The sequence below is a fragment of the Myotis brandtii genome, unplaced genomic scaffold, assembly GCF_000412655.1.
Source record: "Myotis brandtii unplaced genomic scaffold, ASM41265v1 scaffold58, whole genome shotgun sequence".
In the NCBI taxonomy this organism is placed as follows: domain Eukaryota; kingdom Metazoa; phylum Chordata; class Mammalia; order Chiroptera; family Vespertilionidae; genus Myotis; species Myotis brandtii.
The window spans coordinates 1,032,733-1,053,429 of NW_005370176.1; the positions used below are offsets into that span (position 1 = coordinate 1,032,733).

General features: G+C 37.2%; 1 protein-coding gene across 14 annotated transcripts in view; it reads right to left on the minus strand.

Moving 5' to 3' along the window:
• EVI5 (ecotropic viral integration site 5) overlaps nt 1-20,697 on the minus strand; it is a 222,915-nt gene that overhangs the window by 96,683 nt on the left and 105,535 nt on the right. For 12 of the 14 annotated variants that reach the window (XM_014550019.1, XM_014550018.1, XM_014550017.1 and 9 more), the window contains 3 exons: nt 9,038-9,091; nt 7,184-7,216; nt 6,474-6,620 (listed from right to left, as the gene is read on the minus strand). In XM_014550019.1, the coding sequence (XP_014405505.1) occupies nt 6,474-6,620; nt 7,184-7,216; nt 9,038-9,091 (234 nt within the window). The remainder of the gene's footprint in view (nt 1-6,473; nt 6,621-7,183; nt 7,217-9,037; nt 9,092-20,697) is intronic. The other 2 variants (XM_014550022.1, XM_014550023.1) reach the window with 2 other exon arrangements.

Sequence of the window (20,697 nt, forward strand, 5' to 3'; positions counted from 1 at the left end):
TGACAGGGGGCGGTGCCCCAACCCCCCAATCGGCCCTACCCTGAGCGTGACTGAGGGTGGCATCGCAACCTCCTGATCCGCCCTGCTCTGTGCATGACAGGGGGCAGCGCCCCAACTCCCCAATCGGCTCTGCTCTGAGCCCGACCAGGGGCTGCACCTAGGGATTGGGCCTGCCCTCTGCCACCCGGGAGCAGGCCTAAGCCAGCAGGTCGTTATCTCCCGAGGGGTCCCAGACTGCGAGAGGGCACAGGCTGGGCTGAGGGACCTCCCCTTCCCCCCCGAGTGCACAAATTTTTGTGCACCAGGCCTCTAGTATATATATAAAAGCCTAAGTGACCAAAAGACCGGTCGACCGGTCACTGTGACACGCACTGACCACCAGGGGGCAGATGCTCAATGCAGGAGCTGCACCCTGGTGGTCGGTGCACTCCCACAGCGTGAGTGCCACTCAGCTGACCAACCCGTCCCAGTGGCCAACCAGCCCAGCGGCAGCCACTCACTCCCTCAATAGTCCTGCAGGTCTAATCCTTGGAGAACGGGCCAGGCACCAAGGGACCAGTGCTGCTGGCATGATCCCAACAGCACCGCCAGCCTCCTGGAGGTCATCTTTGGGCACCGTGGCCACTTCCCCTCCCTAGATGCTCTGCAAGGAAGAAACAATATAAAAGCGGCCACCAGGTGGCTCCCAACAACCGGCGCAAACTCAGCCGGACTGATCCGGATCCCGGCCAGCAAGGGCATCCCACCGCCTGCCAAGAGGGCCAATCACGTCCGGCCCTCCCCACCCCTCTCAGAACAGGCACCAGACGCAGGGCTCATGGCTGGTGAGTGCCGCTGTGGTGGTGAGAGCCTCTCCCAATCAGGACTGACTGGGCGCGAGCATGCAACAGGCCCAGTGGGGCCAGGATGAGCAAAAGCAGCAGGAGGCGTTGGACTGGCGGTTTCGGCCCAATCCCCACAGGCCACGCAGAGGGACCCGACCCACGCACAAATTCGTGCACCGGGTTGTATATAAGATTGTTATGCCTTGTTGGTGAACTGGCCCTATTACTATCACAAAATGTCCCTCTTTATTCCTGGAACTATCCCTTGTTTTGAAGTCTACTTTGTCTGACATTAATACAGAAACTCCAGCTTTATTTTAGTGTTTTCATGGTATATCTTTTTCATCTTTTTACAATTTCCCTCACAGTGCAATTAATACTTTGTGTCTGACAGTTACAGGTAGACCACCTTCATCTTTCACTCCTGGAAATATTTGGGGATTTTCCAGATATATATTATTAATTTCTAATTGAATGCCCTTAAGAGTCAAAGAAGATATTCTGTGTCTCCTTCAATTACTAGGGGATGGAGAACCATCCTCATTAGTTATTATGCTATTTACATTTCTTTTTTATATGTTTTAATTAATTAATTAAAATTATTTTTTAGAAAGAGAGGAAGGGAGAGATACAGAGATAGAAACATCGATCTGCTGCCTCCTGCACACCCCACACTGGGGATCAAGCCTGCAATCCAGGAATCGAACCTTGACCCCCTGGTTCATGGGTCGACGCTCAACCACTAAGGCATGCAGGCTGGGCTCTTACATTGACAGAGGTTCATCCATATTATAGCATGTATCAGTTCTTAATTCCTTTTTATGGCTGAATGGTATTTCATCACATGGTATATATCACAATTTTTTAATCCATTCTTCCATTAATGGTCTTTTGGTCTGTGACCACTCTTTTGTGAATAATATTGCCACAAACGTGTTGCTACATACTTGTGTGGATACCAATTTTCTATTCTTTGAGGTATATATCTAGTAGATGAATTCTGGTAATTCTATGTCATAAGATAACTCTATGTCATATGGTAACTCTATGTTTAACTTTTCGAGGAACCACAAAGCTGTTATCCACAGCAGCTGACCTTTTTATATTTCCACTAACATTGTACAAGGTTTCCAATTTCTCCATCAACTTGCCAACACTTCTTTTCAGTTTAGCTTTTTTTATTAGAGCCATCTAAGTGAATGTGAATTGGCACCTTGTGTGGTTTTTATATGCATTTCCCTAAAGACTAAACATGTTGAGTGTCTTCATATGTTCTTGTCCACTTGTAAATCTTCTTTGGCATTAGGTCTATTCAAGTCCTTTGCTCATTTTAAAATTGGGTTGCTTGTCTTTTTGTTGAGTTATAAAAGTTCTTTATATATTCTGCATGCTAAATCCGCATCAAATACGTGATTTGCAAGTATTTTCTACCATTCTGTAGCCTGCTTTTTTATTTTCTGGATAATGTCCTTAACATCACCTAAAATTTTATTTATTTAATATATTTCTCCTCAACTAGAATGTACACTTCATGTAATACCAGACTTTTTTTTCTTGTTTACTATTACACTCTCAGGAAGTAGGACAATACTTTGTACATTATTTTTCCAGTGAATAACTGAATACATGGCTCTATTATCAAATTGTCACATCAGAGTCATACAGAATTGAGCAAAATACAAAGTGTTTACACAAACTAAATCTGATATCTTGACAATAAGTACAGAATAGTCAGACTGTGTTCTTTCTTGTGACCATGTATTTTGGCTGCTACTTATATTTGTAGAAAAGGGGAAAGAAGCATTATATAAGGATCTGGGTCAAAAAAAGTAACACTTTAGTGTCCATTTGCTATGGTCTTGGCATGGAAAGAATTTTAACCAAAAAAAAAAAAAAAAGATTTGGGAACCACAGCTTCCAGTCAGGCACGTGATCACGACAGTAAACAACTAATTTGGATATTGTGTTCTGAGCACATTTAAGGTAGGCTAGGCTAGGCTATGATGTTCGTTAGGTTAGGTGTATTAAATGCATTTTTGACTTAACAATATTTTCAACTTATGATGGCTTTATGGGACATAATTACATTATAAGTAGAAGAGCATCTGTATTGCCAGTAGAAGGTGGTGGTAGTGATTATATTGGTAATTCAATACTTACTGCTGGAATACAGATTTAAATCCTTATTCTGAGAGTTCTGAAGAATTCATAAAGTTATACTGGAAGGTCAAAAACCTTTAACAATAGATGTTCACTATGTATTAGTATTATGCTCACTATTTGCAAAGCAACTACTCTATTTGTCAAAATTCAAATGAATAAGATTTTGTGTCCTTGGATCTTAAGTACATTCTGCTCTCTGGAGCAATATCAAACAAAGGCTAAATAACCCTATATAATAAAGAGCTAATATGCTAATTAGACCGAACAGCCAAAAGACCGCTGGACAACATTCCGGACAACCATCCAGATGACCTTTGGATGAAGCCGCGGCTGCGAGGCCGGCCAAGGCAACGAGGGGCTGTGAGGGCCGGCCGAGGCTGTGAGGGGCTGCGAGGGTCGAGCCCTTTGCACAAATTTCATGCATCGGGCCTCTAGTCCTATATAATAAAAGCCTAATATGCTAAGTGTCCAGTCGTCCAGTTGGCCGTTCAACCAATCAAAGCATAATATGCTAATGAATGCTAAGGCCACTCAACTGCTCGCTATGATGTGCACTGACCACCAGGGGCCAGTCAACTGGTTGACCAGTCACTATGACATGCACTGACCACCAGAGGGCAGACGCTCCAACCGGTAAGTTAGCTTGCTGCTGAGGTCCAGCCAATCAGGACTGAGCGAGACAGGCCAGACACGCCCTGGAACCCTCCTGCGGCCCCACCCGGGCTGGCCAACCTCTCACATCTCTCCCCGGCCCCAATCGTGCACCGGTGGGGTCCCTTGGCCTAGCTTGCGCACTCTCGCAATCTGGGACCCCTCGGGAGATGTCGGAGAGCCAATTTCAGCCCGACGGCAGACCGACCAGTCGCTATGATGTGCACTGACCAACAGGGGGCAGACGCTCAACGCAGGAGCTGACACCTGGTGGTCAGTGTGCTCCCACAGGGGGAGCACCATTCACCCAAAAGCTGGCCTCACAGCTGGCAAGCACAGCGGCGGTGGCAGAAGCCTCTCCTGCCTCCACGGCAGTGCTAAGGATGTCCAACCGATGGCTTAGGCCCGCTCCCCAAGTGGAGCGGGCCTAAGCCATCGGTCGGACATCCCTGAGGGCTCCCGGACTGCGAGAGGGTGCAGGCCAGGCTGAGGGACCTGTCCACCCCCCAAGTGCACGGATTTTGTGCACCGGGCCTCTAGTTTTACATAAGATTACCTCTCAAATACTTGAAAATGACTTGTAAATATATACTCATCTGTCCTTATAACAAAATCACATTGCACTGATAACTCAGTTCAGCTTAATTCCTGACATTACCCTCAATTCTGCTTTTTCTATTTTTATGCTTTTATATTGACATTTCATTCAAAGACAGATCAAAATATTTTAGTTCTATCTTTTGAGTATTCTTTACCACTCTCACCTATGGTTTTCTTATAAAATCTTCTTTAGTGTAATCTAAAAATATCCTGGGCTTCCACAGTCTTTCCTATACTGTCCAGAATATAGTCTGTAAATATTTCACATGAGTTTTGGTGTTCAAACTAAATAGAATACTACAAATGATCTGCTACTTAGAACCGAATTGGATCATTATTCTTCTAGGAAGACCATACTTGTGATTTAGGGGGTGAGGCTGGGGAGGGGAGGGCAGCCATATTACATTATTGGCTAAGTCTTGATTTCCTGTCAAAATTTCTAGGTCTATGATATAGCCTTGAATTTTAAACTTAAAGGCAAAGTTACAGGTTGATTTCTATGAAATAATCTTTTATTTTAGTTTCTTATTCTGAATACATTGTTTAAATATATTGGAATCCCGATTCACTATCCAACATATTAGCGGCATTTCTGAAATATTCCATCCTATACAATTCTGAAACATACTTCACATATATTGTAAATAAAATAAAATCGGAAAATTAACCAAGGCTCTGTAACTTCCACCTATTTTGTGCATCTCTGCTTTATTATGTCTGTTTTATAATTTATTCCAAAGGAGAATGTCTGCTTAGTGAGAAAACAAATAGAAATAAAATTGAAGTGGGGATCTGCTTTCTCCTCGTTATATCTTAGCCCTATACTGTGGGTCTATTTAAAAGCACAAAGATTATTTTTGTTACACGTAATTTTCAAAAGCTTCGATTTATTCTGGCCAATTTTATTTGCCCACTTAACTTTTTCAGTATGAACCAACATTCTATATTTTTTATACATATCTACCCAGAGGTCTCAGTATTTGAAAAGCAATGCAAAAAAACTAGTAATTCATGATTCTAATGTATATGACTATAACTTACGCTAAATGTAAATATATACTCATCTGTCCTTATAACAAAATCATATTGCACTGATAATTCAGTTCAGCTTAATTCCTAACATTACCCTCAATTCTGCTTTTTCTATTTTTACGCTTTTATATTGACATTTCATTCAAAGACAGATCAAAATATTTTAGTTCTATCTTTTGAGTATTCTTTACCACTCTCATTTTTTAACCATCTTTAGTAATATTAATATAATTAATTAATGTTAGGTTTTTTCAATTGTCAACTTTTTTATTCTTATTTTTTTTAGTTTTCTGATTTTTATACCCAGATGATGTTATTTCTTCATTTTACTGAATGAAAGTAATGTCCACTTTGAAGTAACTGTGTTTTTTGCTTCCCAATCCATAAAGAGTTCCAGGTTTAAGATAACCTTCTTCTGCCTACCCTGTTACTATCTAACTCATACTTAAAAACAGAAAACTGAAACAAGAAATATCTTTTCAAAGGTTAACAGCTGACTTTTCTTTTAAGCTCTCATATCATTGATTAAGATCACTATAGTCTGAATTTGCCAATGGAAAACGATGTCTAAGTGGCAAAAGACACCTGAGGATAGCTGTACTATCAGTGGCTGTTCAGTACTCTAAATTAGTTAACATTATTTTTATAAGTTCTTTCTTTTTCGTTTTGACAACTTCTCTACTTTTGAGAAAAATGTAAGCATATACCTTAACCCATAACTTAATGTCTTGGTATAAGAAGGTAAGACTATGGTATTTCATAAGACATAAATCACCACATTATCAAAGCTTTAAATGAGATAATTACATGTATTCTACATTGGATAATATTTCATCTGCACTTTTAACAAAAACTAGCTGAAGTTGTGATTTTAAAATTACCCATGGCAAAATACCTATTATGAAACAGATTTATAAAACTTGAAAAAAAGGTCTGACATACATCACTTATTTTCTATGACTGAAAACATAAAGAAAATAGTACCTATTATTAACAAAACTGTGTAGACAGAAAAAAAAATGGTAGAATGAAGAAACTTTAGGCCACAATAAGACACTATTACAGAACATAAAACTGACTCAGAATTTAATTGAAGTAAAAAATAAAATTATTTATAACAAGAGCACAAAAGCTGTGCTTTTAAAAAGGATTTAAAGGAAAGGAAATGAGAAAGGTGAGAAAAAGTACTACTGGACTCCTTACCCATTGCGGCTGGTGCTGGAGCTTCCTGATGGTATTTTCAGCCTGCTCCAGCTTAGCACTGGCCTCATCACTCTGCTGTTTGATGGTGGCCAGTTCCCGTTTTACGAGGTAGTTTTCCTCAGCCTCCTGGGCTCTTGTCACTTGTCCCTTAGGACATAATTTTTGTGTGTATAAAGCAATTTAGGATAGAGTCAAGACAGACTGTCTTTGTGAGGTTTAGTTATTTACTTTGACATTGTTTTTTTAAATCACCTCAGAGAACAGAACAGCCTAAGCAATTGTTAGCCAGCAGCTCATTATTGCTCCAGCAAATTTTGGGGAACTAAGTGAAAAATTCATCTGACAATCTTAAGAACAATTCTTGTTTCAGTCAATAAAATTCAATTCATGCAATATTATTGAATTGTACATGCAGGACTAAATGTCAATAAATAAGTAGTTAATTTCACAGAATCCACTGATTGCCATTTTGTAATACTTTAAAATAAGGTTAGCTTTAAAACGTGCAAAAAGGTGCTTATTTTAATAAACCAAGATAACACCCTGTTATCAAGAATAAGCTTACACCCATATGTACCACCTAAAATATTATTTTGGGCGGGAAATGCATGTAAAATTGCATGCATTAAAATACAAATTTCTACATTTAGGACTTTCCTTAGAAGTTAGAGAAAATGCTAAAAAAAAAAAAAAGTAATATAAAACTATACCTGTATCAATCTATCTGCCAAGGAAGCACTTTCCTACAAAAGGAAAAATTCAGATAGAAATGTAAGAGAAAGAAATAAAATAAAGGTGATAAAATTAGGAATAAGAAGAAACAAAGCATACCCAAATTCCACCTACTTTTCATGTAATTAAAATAAGCATGACGATTTTAAAGCTATTTTTACTGAATGTGTTTTTATTCTTAAACCTTAAAAAAATATATTAAAGAATAGGCTGCAGAAAGTCATGTACTAAAAGAGACTAAACACAAATTCCAAGAGGTTTTTCATTATTTGGAACAAGCAAATATCTTCCCTTTAAAGCATACTTTTAAATCTTTATTTTTAGAGTTAGTCACATTGTCAAACCACTTATGTGAAAAGGAGAAGGAATTTGAGTAAGCAATTCCACTTACAAAGTGTGACAGCAGTTTGTGCAAGCCCAACTTCCAAAGACGCAAAGCAAGAAAAACATCACAAGTGAAATTAATGAGCTCAAGGTAACACACCCTAGCAATAACTGATTAAACTTTTTGGTTGCAGAATTTGATACATACATATTTATAGAATTCTAAGTGGACACACGTAGGCCATCTAAGTCAATAAAAAAGGTACTTAGCTTTTAGAATCAAAATCCAAGCTTAACACTTTCTAACAGCACCTTTATCATTGTGAAGGTTCAATAAAATAAAAATGCTTTCTCTGTGAAAATATCTCACTCCAAGGATAAAAGACCACTAAGATGATATATATATTTTACTATAAAACTGAGTATTTTTTGAAAAAAAGTATATAATTTAAACAAAAACAACTAAGCTCAATCTTTTTGCAGAATCACCAAAAAAGTAGAATTGTCATCAAAGCAACTCTAATAAGATGAAGAAAATACAGGAAAACTACTTTTGACTTAATATAGTGAACCTGCAATTATCACACACAAAAATAGGCATGTAATTAGCATCCTGGTCCTTGTGCAGCACTATTTAATATAAAACCATTAATACTTTCAAACAAAAGACAAAAATGCAAACTATCCATTTTTTTATTTATTGCTTTCTTGAATATTGATCCATAGATTAGCAGGGAAGATTTAAAGATAATTGGCAATATCATAAAAAAGTACTTTTAAACCTACTTTCTCTCACCTTTAGTCAAAAACAAACACAAAACCCCCAAAATATCAAAGACTTTGTAAATTCAGATGTTTTTCTTAAAATAACCAAAACTCCTACACTATACTTTTATTATTCAACACATTCTTATAGCATCAGAAACAAGACTACAAAAGATATTATATCAAAAGCATAATATAAGAAAGAATGCAATATGTCCACATTTGCCCAGTTATTTTACATGAAACAAAGAGGAATAGGTAACAAGTGGTATCAAAATAATTTTAAGAACCAAAAGTTTAAGCACAATTCCCCAGTGTTGAAAATCATGGTGAATTTTCAAATAAGAAATCAGTCAGTCATTTTGACTAAACTTAAAGCAATCCTAGCTAGGCCTTACATGAGTCATTGCCACATTTAATATATGGCTAGAAAGTCAGGGCAATATTTGAAAATACTATACAGAGTAGATTCTAAATTAAGTTACCTCAAAAGAACATACATTTTAGAGATTATATGTAAAGAAAACAAGCATTACTATATCTTACTTAAAACTTTAAAGTTTAAGAGCTAGTAGTGATCAATTTTTACTAATGACAAGTTAATTAATTAAGTAGTAAGCCAGGCAAGCTAAGCAGTTAATACCACAACTTTGGAGACATATAAACTAGATTTCTTTATATAAAATAGACAGGAAAAAAACTGTGTATTTAACAGAAGCTTACATAAGTAGTCATTTACTTACTTTTTCTAATGTTTCAATGCGTTGTTTTAAAAGCCTATTTTCTGTGCGTAACCTCTGAAAAAAGAAAGAAAAGTACAAACAAACAAAAAAATGGTTTGGTTGCAAGCATTCCTGAGAGGGAAAAAAAATACCTAAATCATAGTCCTTAAAAATATATCACATTTTATAAATAAGAAAAGAATCTAAGGAATGGTTATATTATTATCTGTCAAATTCTTAAAGAATCAGAGTAAGAAATACATGGCAAAGAAAATGGCCACCTTTATCATTTCAACTGTGGTTGAATTTTAAATATATTCTACAATACATACAGAAATGACCCCTTTGTTTTCTGTACCTGTCATAATGACTCTTAATCAATGTGTATTTTCTTATGTCTTAACATATGCATTAGATAGAAACGATTCTAACTAATTTATCTCCTACAAAGCCTATCTACATGAACAATATTCAAATGTCTATCAAATTTTTAAAAAATAAGAAATCTACAAAATGCATGCTCATAGGATAAGTATTAAACTGTTTGGAACTAGACAAGTCTCAAATTATAATGCATATATATGCCAAGTTGCAGAATTCCTTACATTTTGAAAAGATAAAGAATAAAATGTTTTCCATCATGAGGTGTTTTAAATGTAAGAACACTAAAAGTTCAAATTATTAGCATCTTTCTCATAGTTCAAAGAGTAAAACCAGATTTTAAAAATCTTCACCTAATTGTTCAATGCCTGACTCCCCATCCTGTGAAGTTATTACCATAAAGTATTAAATCTAAAACACTCTATGTTAAAAAGAAATCTTTTTGCACATATCAACTAATATAATTTCATATTAATCCCCTATATAAATTATTCCTTCATTTTAGAATCCACTGTTATCCCTCCATTTTGTCATCACTCTACTCTCAAAACTCCTCTTACCTTTTTGTATCAATTTACTCCACAACTCAATCCAGCCATCTTCCAACCCTGCTCTTCCTCTAAATTCCTGCTAAAAAATGTCTTCCTCAGAAATTTCTTCTGTCAATTCAATCTAATATTTTGTCAGTAAATACAAAAATTTAACATTAAGTCTCAGATCAAAAAAATAAAAAAATTCTCTATGAATTATTGTATCATATAAAGTAGACTACAGATTAGAACAAATACATCTTAACCTAAAAAATATAATCTTCCAAAACTGAATAAGAATAATCAGAAAACCTAAATAGACCTATAACAATTGATGAAACTGAAGCAGTAATAAAATAAAATAAAATAAAATAAAATAAAATAAAAACTCAGAGCAAACAAAAGCCCTGGTCCAGACAGCTTCACAGGGAAACATTCAAAGAACTAACACCTATCCTCCTCCAACTATTCTAAAATATCCAAGAGGAAGGAACACTTCCAAGCTCTTTTTATGAGGCCAGCAATATCCTAATTCCAAAACCAAATAAAGACACTACGAAGAAAGAGAATTATAGGCCAATATCCCTGATGAACACAGATGCTAAAATCCTCAACAAAATATTAGCAAATCGGATCCTGCAATATATTAAAAAGATCATACACCACGACCAACTGGGATTTATTCCAGGGATGCAAGCTGATACAATATTTGCAAATCAATAAATGTGACACATCACATAAACAAATTGAAAGACAAAAATTACATTATCATATCAATTGACATAGAAAAAGCATTCAACAAAATCCAACATCCATTTTTTATAAAAACTCTCAGCAAAGTGGGAATAGAGGGAGCATACCTCAACATAATAAAGGTCATGTATGACAAACCTACAGTCAACATAGTACTCAATGGGCAAAAACTAAAACCATTTCCTCTAAAAATAGGAACAAGACAGGGATGTCCACTTTCACTACTCTTATTCAACATAGTACTGGAAGTCCTAACCACAGCAATCAGACAAGAAGAAGAAATAAAAAGCATGCAAATTGGAAAGGAGGAAGTAAAACTCATTCAGATATGACATGATATTGTACAAAGAAAATCCTAAAGACTCCACCAAAAAACTACAAAATTTAATAAAGGAATTTGGCAATGCAGCAGGATACAAAATTAACACCCAGAAATCAATGGTATTTTTATCTCTATATATAAAAAGCCAGTGACCATAACGGCTATAACGACCATAACGATTGGTCGCTATGATGCCCACTGTGGCCAGTGAACCACCCTATCAGGGGATGGGGCCGGCCAGCCAACCTCTCGGCCCCTCCCCCCTGCTGGCCTGCCCCTGATGGGACTCTCCCACCCCATCAAGAGCTGGCTGGCTGGCCAAACTCCCCCTCCCTTCCCCCCAGCCAGTCCCGCCCCTGATCAGCCTACCCCACCACAATAGGCTGGCAGCCACTCCCCCCAGCTGGCCTACCCCTGATCACACCCCTCCACCCCAATAGGGGGTGGGGCTGGTCAGCCAACCTCCTGCAGCCCCTCCCCCCCACCCAGCCCCACCCCAGATCGCCCCACCCCCACCCCAATCAGGGGTGGGACTGGCCAGCCAACCTCCTGCATCCCCTCCCTCCCGCCAGCCCAGCCAAATCAGACCCCCCACCCCAATCAGGGGCAGGGCTGGCCAGCCAACCACCCATGGCCCCTCCCCCAGGTCACTGGCCCCTGATCAGCACCTCCCACCCCATTTGGGGGTGGGGCAGGCCGGCCCACGGCTCACAGCCCCTCCCCGTGGCCAGCTCCATCCCCAATCGGCACTCCAACCCCAATCGGGGGTGGGGTCCACCAGCCAATCGCCCGCGGCCCTGATTGGGGCTGGGCTAGCCGGACCCCGCCCATGCACGAATTCATGCACTGGGCCTCTAGTATACCAATAATGAATTATCAGAAAGATAAACTAAACAAACAATCCCATTTACCATAGCAACAAAAAAATTAAGATACCTAGGGATAAACTTAACTAAGGAGGCAAAAGACTTGTACTCAGAAAACTATATGACACTGAAAAAAGAGATAGAGGAAGATATAAACAAGTGGAAGAATATACCCTGTTCATGGATTGGTAGACTTAACACCATTAAAATGTTCATACTACCCAAGGCAATCTATAGATTCAATGCAATCCCTATTAAATTACCAACAGCATTTTACAGATCTAGAACACATACTCCAAAAATTTATATGGAACCAAAAAAGACCCCAAATAGACACAGCAATCTTGAAAAAGAACAAAGTTAGAGGGATCACAATACCAGATATCAAGTTATACTACAAAGCCACTGCAATCAAAACAGCCTGGTATCGGCACAATAACAGCATACAGAGCAATGGAACAGAGATGCCAGAAATCGATCTAAGCCATTATGCTCAATTAATATTTGGCAAAGGAAGCAAGAACATACAATGGAGTAAAGACAGTCTCTTCAATAAACGGTACAGGTACATTCCAAAAAATGAAACTAGACCACCAACTTATACCATACACAAGAATAAACTCAAAATGGATAAAAGACTTAAAAGTAAGTCATGAAGCCATAAAAATTCTAGAAGAAACCATAGGCAGCAAAATCTCAAGACATCTTTCATAGCAACATGTTTTGGGTACATCTCCTAGGGCAAAGGAAACTTAGGAGAAAATAAACAAATGGGACTACATCAAAATAAAAAACTTCTGCACAGCAAAAAAAAAAACCACCAACAAACTAAAAAGGGCACCCACACCACTGTATGGGAGAACATATTTGGCAATGATTCATCTGTTAAGGGTTAATATACAAAATATATAAGGAACTCATACAACTTAACAAAGGAAGACAAACAATCCAATTTAAAAAATGGGCAAAGGACCTAAATAGACACTTCTCAGAAGAGGACATACAGATGGCCAAGAAATATATGAAAAAGTGCTCAAAGTCACTGATCATCAGAGAGATGCAAATCAAAATGACAAGGTATCACCTCACACCTGTCAGAATGGCTATCATCAATAAATCAACAAATGACAAGTGCTGGAGAGGATATGGAGAAAAGGGAATGCTACGACACTGCTGGTGGAAATGCAGACTGATGCAGCCACTATGGAAAACAGAATGGAGTTTCCTCAAAAAATTAAATATGGAACTGCCATTCAACCCAGTGATCCCATTTCTAGGAATATATCCTAAGAAGTCCAAAACACTAATCAGAAAGAATGTATGCACCCCCATGTTCATAGCAGCACAATTTATAATGCCTAAAATCAGGAAACAGCCCAAGTGCCCATTAGTAGAGGAGTGGATAAAAAAGCTGTGGTTGGCTTGGTGGATAGAGCATCGGCCTGTGGAGTGAAGGGTACCAGGTTCGATTCCGGTCAAGGGCACGTACCATGGTTGCAGGCTCCTCCCCGCCCGGGCCCTAGTCAGGGTGCATGCAGAAGGCAACCAATCAATGTGTCTCTCTCACATCGATGTTTCTCTGTCTTTCCCTCTCTTTTCAACTCTCTAAAATCAATGGAAAAATATCCTCAGGTGATGATTAAAAAAAAAAAAAAAAAGGTACATTTACACCATGGATTACTATGCAGCAGTAAAAAAATAAGGATCTCTTACCCTTTGAGACAGCATGGAGGAACCTGCAGAATACTATGCTAAGCGAAATAAGCCAGTCAGAGAAAGACAAGTATCACATCATCTTACTCATATGTTGAATCTAATGAACAAATTAAAGTGTTGAACAAATTAGATCCAGAGACACAGTAGCCTGGAACAGACTGTTGAATCTCAGAGGGAAGGTAGGGGGAGGGAGGGAGAGATCAACCAAAGAACTTGTATGGGTATATGCATATCCCATGGACACAGACAGTAAGGTGGTAGAGGCCTGAGACGGGGGATGGGGTGGGCTATGAGGGGTCAATGGGAGAAAAAAAGGGGACATGTGTAATACTTTCAACAATAAAGATTTTAAAAAATGAATCTTAAGAGTTATTACAAAGATACTGTGCAAATTAAATTTTCTTCTATTTACTAAAACATATTTAGATGATTTGAAAAGTGTGATCTCAGACTACAAAATAGCATGGAGGGTCTACACAAATAAGCAGTAATTAAATGCTGTTAAAGTCTGGGAAGCCAAAACAACAAATGTGATTCTCAAAATGTTCATCAATATAAAATTATAACATTTTGTTTATCCTAAAAGATTTAGAAAGTTAAGTTCAACCAGACAGTTGAGTGAATAAAGTTAACGTTACAATAATGTTAAAAATAATAAAATTTTTAAAAACATTCACCTGGATTTCCTTTCCCATCCCCTTTAAATCTTCTGAAATTCTGCTATAAATAAAAATTTAAGATTTTCCACCAAAGATCTACCGAAATGTCTTAATACCACTTTTTAAGTAAATCACTAATTCCTCATTTGTGTGATATCCACTTCAACATGAACTGATAACTATAATAGACTTTACCAATTAGTAAAAACTACTTCAGGATTACCTATTAAATTTCGGAGTTTGTCTTTTTTTGGATTAGTTATCACAGTATTTTGGTCCCCCAAACCTCAACTATTAGTGTACTAAATTAGTACAGAGACTAGGTTTTGAAGTTAGGCAGAGTTAAATTCAAATTCTCACTCTACAATTAACACCTGTGCATGTCATTTATTGTCTTAGACTCTCCATTTCCTCATCTAGAAAATGAGAGTAATAACCCCTACAATACTGGAAGAATTAAATAAGATAGCATAGTGCTTAACATATATATCAAACACTTGGTTAGTGATGAGCATTGCTCATATTTTTAAAGTTAGGCATGAATATTTTTTATTACTTTCGTCTTTTACAATTATTCTTTAGATTGTTTACTTCTCTGGAATACTGCAAGGAATTAAGTTTGACTGGGTTTGTTAATGTGTATTTTGTGAGGAAATTAATGTGTTTATACAGCTTGTAGTTATTTTTGTCTATCTTTTATTCATCTTTTTAAAACACCTGTATGCAAAGTTTTTCAGAGTTTATTTCTTAGGTTCTATCCTATTTTTCATTTAAGTTAATCCTAGATATGCATTTATTTTTAGTTTACATGAAACTTCTTCACAGATATTTTTGAAATGTTTGTTGCTAATACATAGGAAAGTTAATGTCTAAAATGCCTGATTTCTCACAAATTTTTAAGCATCTTTCTTTTTGATCACATTTTCTGAAACTAATTAAGAGTGTTTTCTAACTTTTAAGTAAAAAACACAAAGAGAAATATCAATAGACATGTACACTTTAAAAAAAATTTTTAAAGGCTTTTGACCTACCAAATTAGAAAAAAAAATAAATCAGACTTGAGAGTGAGAGCAAGAACGAAATACCTAATGTTGGCAACATATTAGTGAAATGGAAACTCACTGCCAAGAAGGATATACTCTGGAAATATTTTTAAGGAAATTCACGTAGTACATATCAAACATCTTAAAAATATTAATATCCTATCATTCTACTTTTTACAACTGGCTATGGAAATTCAAGGTACCAAAACAACTTTATATGCAACATGCTAACTATAAGCATATATAAATAATGAAAAAAGTGAGAAACGTCCCAAAATAGGAAAATCTTGGATTGGAAGAACCCACTCTTGAATCATCTATTCTTTCCAACATACTTGTTTTATGACATAACCCAGTTCAACAATCCTCCTTCTCATAGGGAGAATCCTGTGATCCCATCAACTTTTCATGGTTCCTCACTCACTGATGTCCTCTCTTCTCTCTTTCCAAAGTTTAATTTCCAATCACTGTAGACTTTCCCTTGCTTTTATCCTCCCTTCCCTATCTCTTTCTTAGTAGTTAGTATACTTGTCTGATGAAACCACTACTCTGGGTCAACATACTGACAACTCTGTGTCTGCATCTATGCTGGAAAATATGACCAAAGAGAAACATAAACATATTGCTTATTTAAAATTAACAATCACTAAATTCATTTGGACTCTTAATGTATCCCAGCAATAAATATGTATTTACATATTTACATAAAAAACAGCAAATCTCTAACCCACTATCATTTGATAATCTTGCTTAGTATTTCACTGAAAACATTATAGCAGTCAGAAGAGAACTCACAAACTCCCACAACCACATCTTACATTTTACCTGTTTTTGTGCATACGTTTTCCTTTTTTTCCTGTTATTGTGGATTAAGCATGCATGTTAATAGACCAAGTTAAGTCTCCTACCCATACCCTCCCAACTCCAGCAATTATCTTGTTATTCATACATCAATTTTTCCTATTTATTACCATAATAATGTGCTTAATAAAAAATGTGCTTATTTCTACATTAAAAAAAGAAATACAAAAAAACCAACATAACTACCTTCTACTCTTTTCTTTTGGCTTCTAGGCACTCTGTCTCCCTGGAGTTCTGTTTTGCTGCTTTAGCCTCATCTTCCTAATTTTAAATGTTGGCTTACTCTAAGGCTCAATTCTTGAACTCTCTTCTCTATTTTATCTATTCAAGAATTTCTGGCCTTACCCAGGGTACAAATACAAATTTTTTAAAAATACATTTTTTATTGATTTCAGAGAATAAGAGGGAGAGATAGAAACATCGATGAGAGAGAATCATTGATTGGCTGCCTCCTGCATGCCCCCCACTGGGGATTGAGCCCGCAACCTGGGCATATGCCCTGACTAGGAATTAAACCGTGACCCCCTGGTTCATAGGTTGATGCTCACCACTGAGCCATGTCAGCTGGGCAAAATACAAATTTTAAGGTATATATAGGAATGTATACGCCCTTTAAATTGAAAATGTACCTGTTTCTCTGGAAAGTAAAAAGTATAACCTTTGCTTAGTGATAATGAGATTCCCAAGTAATCTCATTCACTCTCATGGCATTATCATGTCAATAACTGCCAAATTTATATTTATACTAGAGGCCCAGTGAATGAAATTCGTGCATGGGTGGGGTCCCTCTGCCTGGCCAGCAATAGGGGCCAATCAGGGCCATCTCGCCCAGTCCCAATAGGGGCCAATCAGGGGAGGGACTGTAGGAGGGCTCCAGGGTGTGTCTGGCCCCATCTCGCCCAGTCCCAATTGGCCAGACCCCAGCAGCAAGCTAACCTACCGGTCAGAGCATCTGCCCCCTGGTGGTTAGTGCACATCATAGCGACCGGCCGGTTGAGCACTTGGTTGGACACTTAGCATATTAGGCTTTTATATATATATAGATTGAGTTTGTCCTCTCAACTCTAACTCTGAATATTCAAGGGGCTACTCAAACATCTCCTGGGCATCTCATACTTTTAAAATATGCAAAATTAGCCCTAACCGGTTTGGCTCAGTGGATAGAGCGTCGGCCTGCGGACTGAGGGGTCCCAGGTTCGATTCCGGTCAAGGGCATGTACCTTGGTTGCGGGCACAACCCCAGTGAGGAGTGTGCAGGAGGCAGCTGATCGATGTATCTCTCTCATCGATGTTTCTAACTCTCTATCCCTCTCCCTTCCTCTCTGTAAAAAATCAATAAAATTTATTTTTTTTAAAAATATGCAAAATTAGGCTCCTGGTATTTTTCCCCAAACCAGATTCTCCTGCAGTCTTCACCATCTCAGGTAATGGGAACTCCATTTTTCTAATTGCTCAGGCCAAAATGCTTGATTCCTGTCCCTCTCATATCTCTACATTCAATCTGTCAGCTTTACCTTTAAATTTCTCCCAGTTTTCAATTTAAATATTACTATTTTGTTTTTCATACCTTAAGGTATTTTGTTCTCCTATTTAACACTTATCATTATCTAAAATACTATACATTTTACTTTTCTGTTTACTGTCTGATTTCTGTACTAAAATGTAAACTCCATGAGGGCAGGAATTGGCTTGTTTCATGAACACATCTCAAGTGCCTAGAACAGAGCTTGAACATGTAAGTTGGCACTATAAATATCTGTTGAATGAATGACATTAAATAAATTATGCTACTGCACCCCCACTATATATTATTATTCAGACATTAGTTTTTTAATAAAAAGTTCATAAAATGAGCATCCAAATCCTTCTTACATTACCTACACATTAAAGTCTCTCTTGGAAAGCATCACAGTGTATACACTGAAGAACCTATATGGGCCCGAAAAAACCAAATCAGAGTTCAAATTCTTGACTTTTACCATTTTCCAGCAATGTGGCCACTATCATATTATTTGAGCTCTCTGGTGCTTAGTTTCTTCATGAAAAGATGGGAATAAGAAACCTTTCAAAATACTATTCTAAGAATGAATGGAGATAATGCATGTAGATGACCTCTCATATATTAAATGTTGAATAAATGTAACTGTCAATACGAATACCTCACATTGCTGAAAATATTTACTGAATGACTTAGATATTTGTCATGACTTCTTTTTTATGTCAGGCAGTAGATGCACAAGTGTTTTTATATTATTCTCTGTTTTTCAACATATATGGACTATTTCTTAATTTTTGAAATTTAAAAAATGTTAATTTCTGATTAAAAATAAGTCAGGATTTCTAATACCTCCCATTTGCAAAGAACAAATTTAAATATAAGTATTAGAGTTCATATGTTTATCTTAAGCAAAGTAGAAGACAAAGATTTTTCTTTTTTTCTTTATTGATTTCAGAGAGAGGAAAGAGAGAGGGATAGAAACATCAATGATGAGAGAATCATTGATGGCTGCCTCCTGCATGCCCCCTACTGGGAATCAAGCCCGCTACCTAGGCATGTGCCCTGACGGGGAGTCGATCCATGACCTCCTGGTTCATGGGTTAACACTCAACCACTGAGCCACAATGGCCAGGCAAGGTGTTTCTTTTTTTAAAGATTTGTGGGTTACCCTAATATAAGCTATAATTTTAAATTTGTACCTCCTTCCTTGGCTGGTCCGAGTGCAGTGGTGTCTTACAACTAAATTTGTACCTCCTTCCTTTCAGGTGGAACATCAACAGATTGGAAAAAGATACTGATAAAGATGTTTCCATTAACAAAAAATTTCACACAGTAAAATGTGAGATTCTCCATATGAAAGCATTATTATAAAAATCTTCCTATATATATATACATATATATCAAACACTTTCGCAGAGAAGGGGTAAAAATACTTAAAAATCACATCTCGACCAGGAAGGTGACCAACAGATATAATTCTTAGAATAAAAGGTCACCAACCCAAAGGTCTTAGAATTTTAATTAAAGTAAAGAGAATGGAAACCTTAAAAATACTGCATAATATCAAAGGCTGTTTGTTTTTGCTTCCATATTAAAGCATCAAATAACTTGATGATCATACTATGTGCTTACGTAGAGAACAGTATAAGACTATGTCCCTGAAGGCTTTTGAGGAGAACCAAGATAAGAAAGTACTAGTTTAACAGAACTCATTCCCTCGTAAAAGGAACCTCAAGGAGAAGGGGAGAGAGTAAGAAAGTGGCATATCTCATTTTACAGAAAGGCTCATATAATACATGGCTAATTAACTGTAAATAAGGTGATCATTTGATCATGACTGATCCAATAAACAAGGTGACATGAGTTGCCAGGTCCAAGTCAAAGCCAGACATACCAAATTTTAAGTGAAAAAAGTTCAGTCACACAAAAATTGTTTGGCTTTGTCGTTTGGTGGCGGGGTAGGGGAACATGAAGAGTGAAAAAAGAGATGGATATGGTATAAGAGTAAGAAAGAACTCTGTGTAAACAAGATTTTATAAAAGGAACAGACTACCTTTGAGATCAGCATACTTTATTTACCTGATATGTCCCACTAATATTTTTAATTTTCTTTTTTTTCCATATTCTCTTCTAATAAATAACTTTATGCCATCTGTTTTTGCCTAAGACACATGGAGCAGGCAAGCAAAAGTATATTGTGAGGTAACTGAACTATAACTTCCCCCAAAAAACAAAATTTGAAAAAAACTGCAAATATAGGCTAAAATCTGCAGTTACCTTTTTGAAAGGTCTTTTGTTATTTCTACATTCACGGGACTTAATTTTAGAAAAAACTTCAAGAGCAAGAATTGTTCATAGACCTGAGATTATTGTTTCCCACAATAACATAGCATGATGAAATGAACAGGATGGCTTCCCCATCCTCAGATTCTTGATTTGCAGTTCCGAATATTCCTGGTATGCGATAACCCATACTCTTTCCCCACTCGTCAGGATGACGTACTTTTTACTTTCAGTAGGTTGAAGTAGAGGGTATAATTAATTTTACCCTTACTCATGGTACCTAAAAGAAAAGCAAATGGTAGAGTAGCAGTTGGATGATAGAATTTTAAAAAGGATGGAAAAAACATCCACAGGGATCTTTCTGTCTGTCTGTCTCTCTGTCTTAAACATGTAGAAGTATCTATTTCCAATTAATAAGAATAAGGGGCAAAATGGAAATAAACCATCTAGAGAAGAGAGTCAAAGTTGATAAGAGAGGTCACATAGAAAAATAGGGGAGATTGTCTCCCAGGAGGCTTTTTGAGGAGGATCATGGCAAGAAGGAATACTAAAAGAACCCATTCCCTTGTATAAAAGACATGTAGGGTGTGAGTACTACAGTGGTACTATACCGAGGCTGACCTGATACATGGCTGATTAACTGTGAATAAGGAGGTCATCTAATGCCCTGCCAGATCCAAATAAAAAAATCAGACAGACACACCCAAACCCAGAGGGTTTTTTTAAAAGTGGAATCACTCAAGAAATACTGTTTTATCTTGTTTCTTTG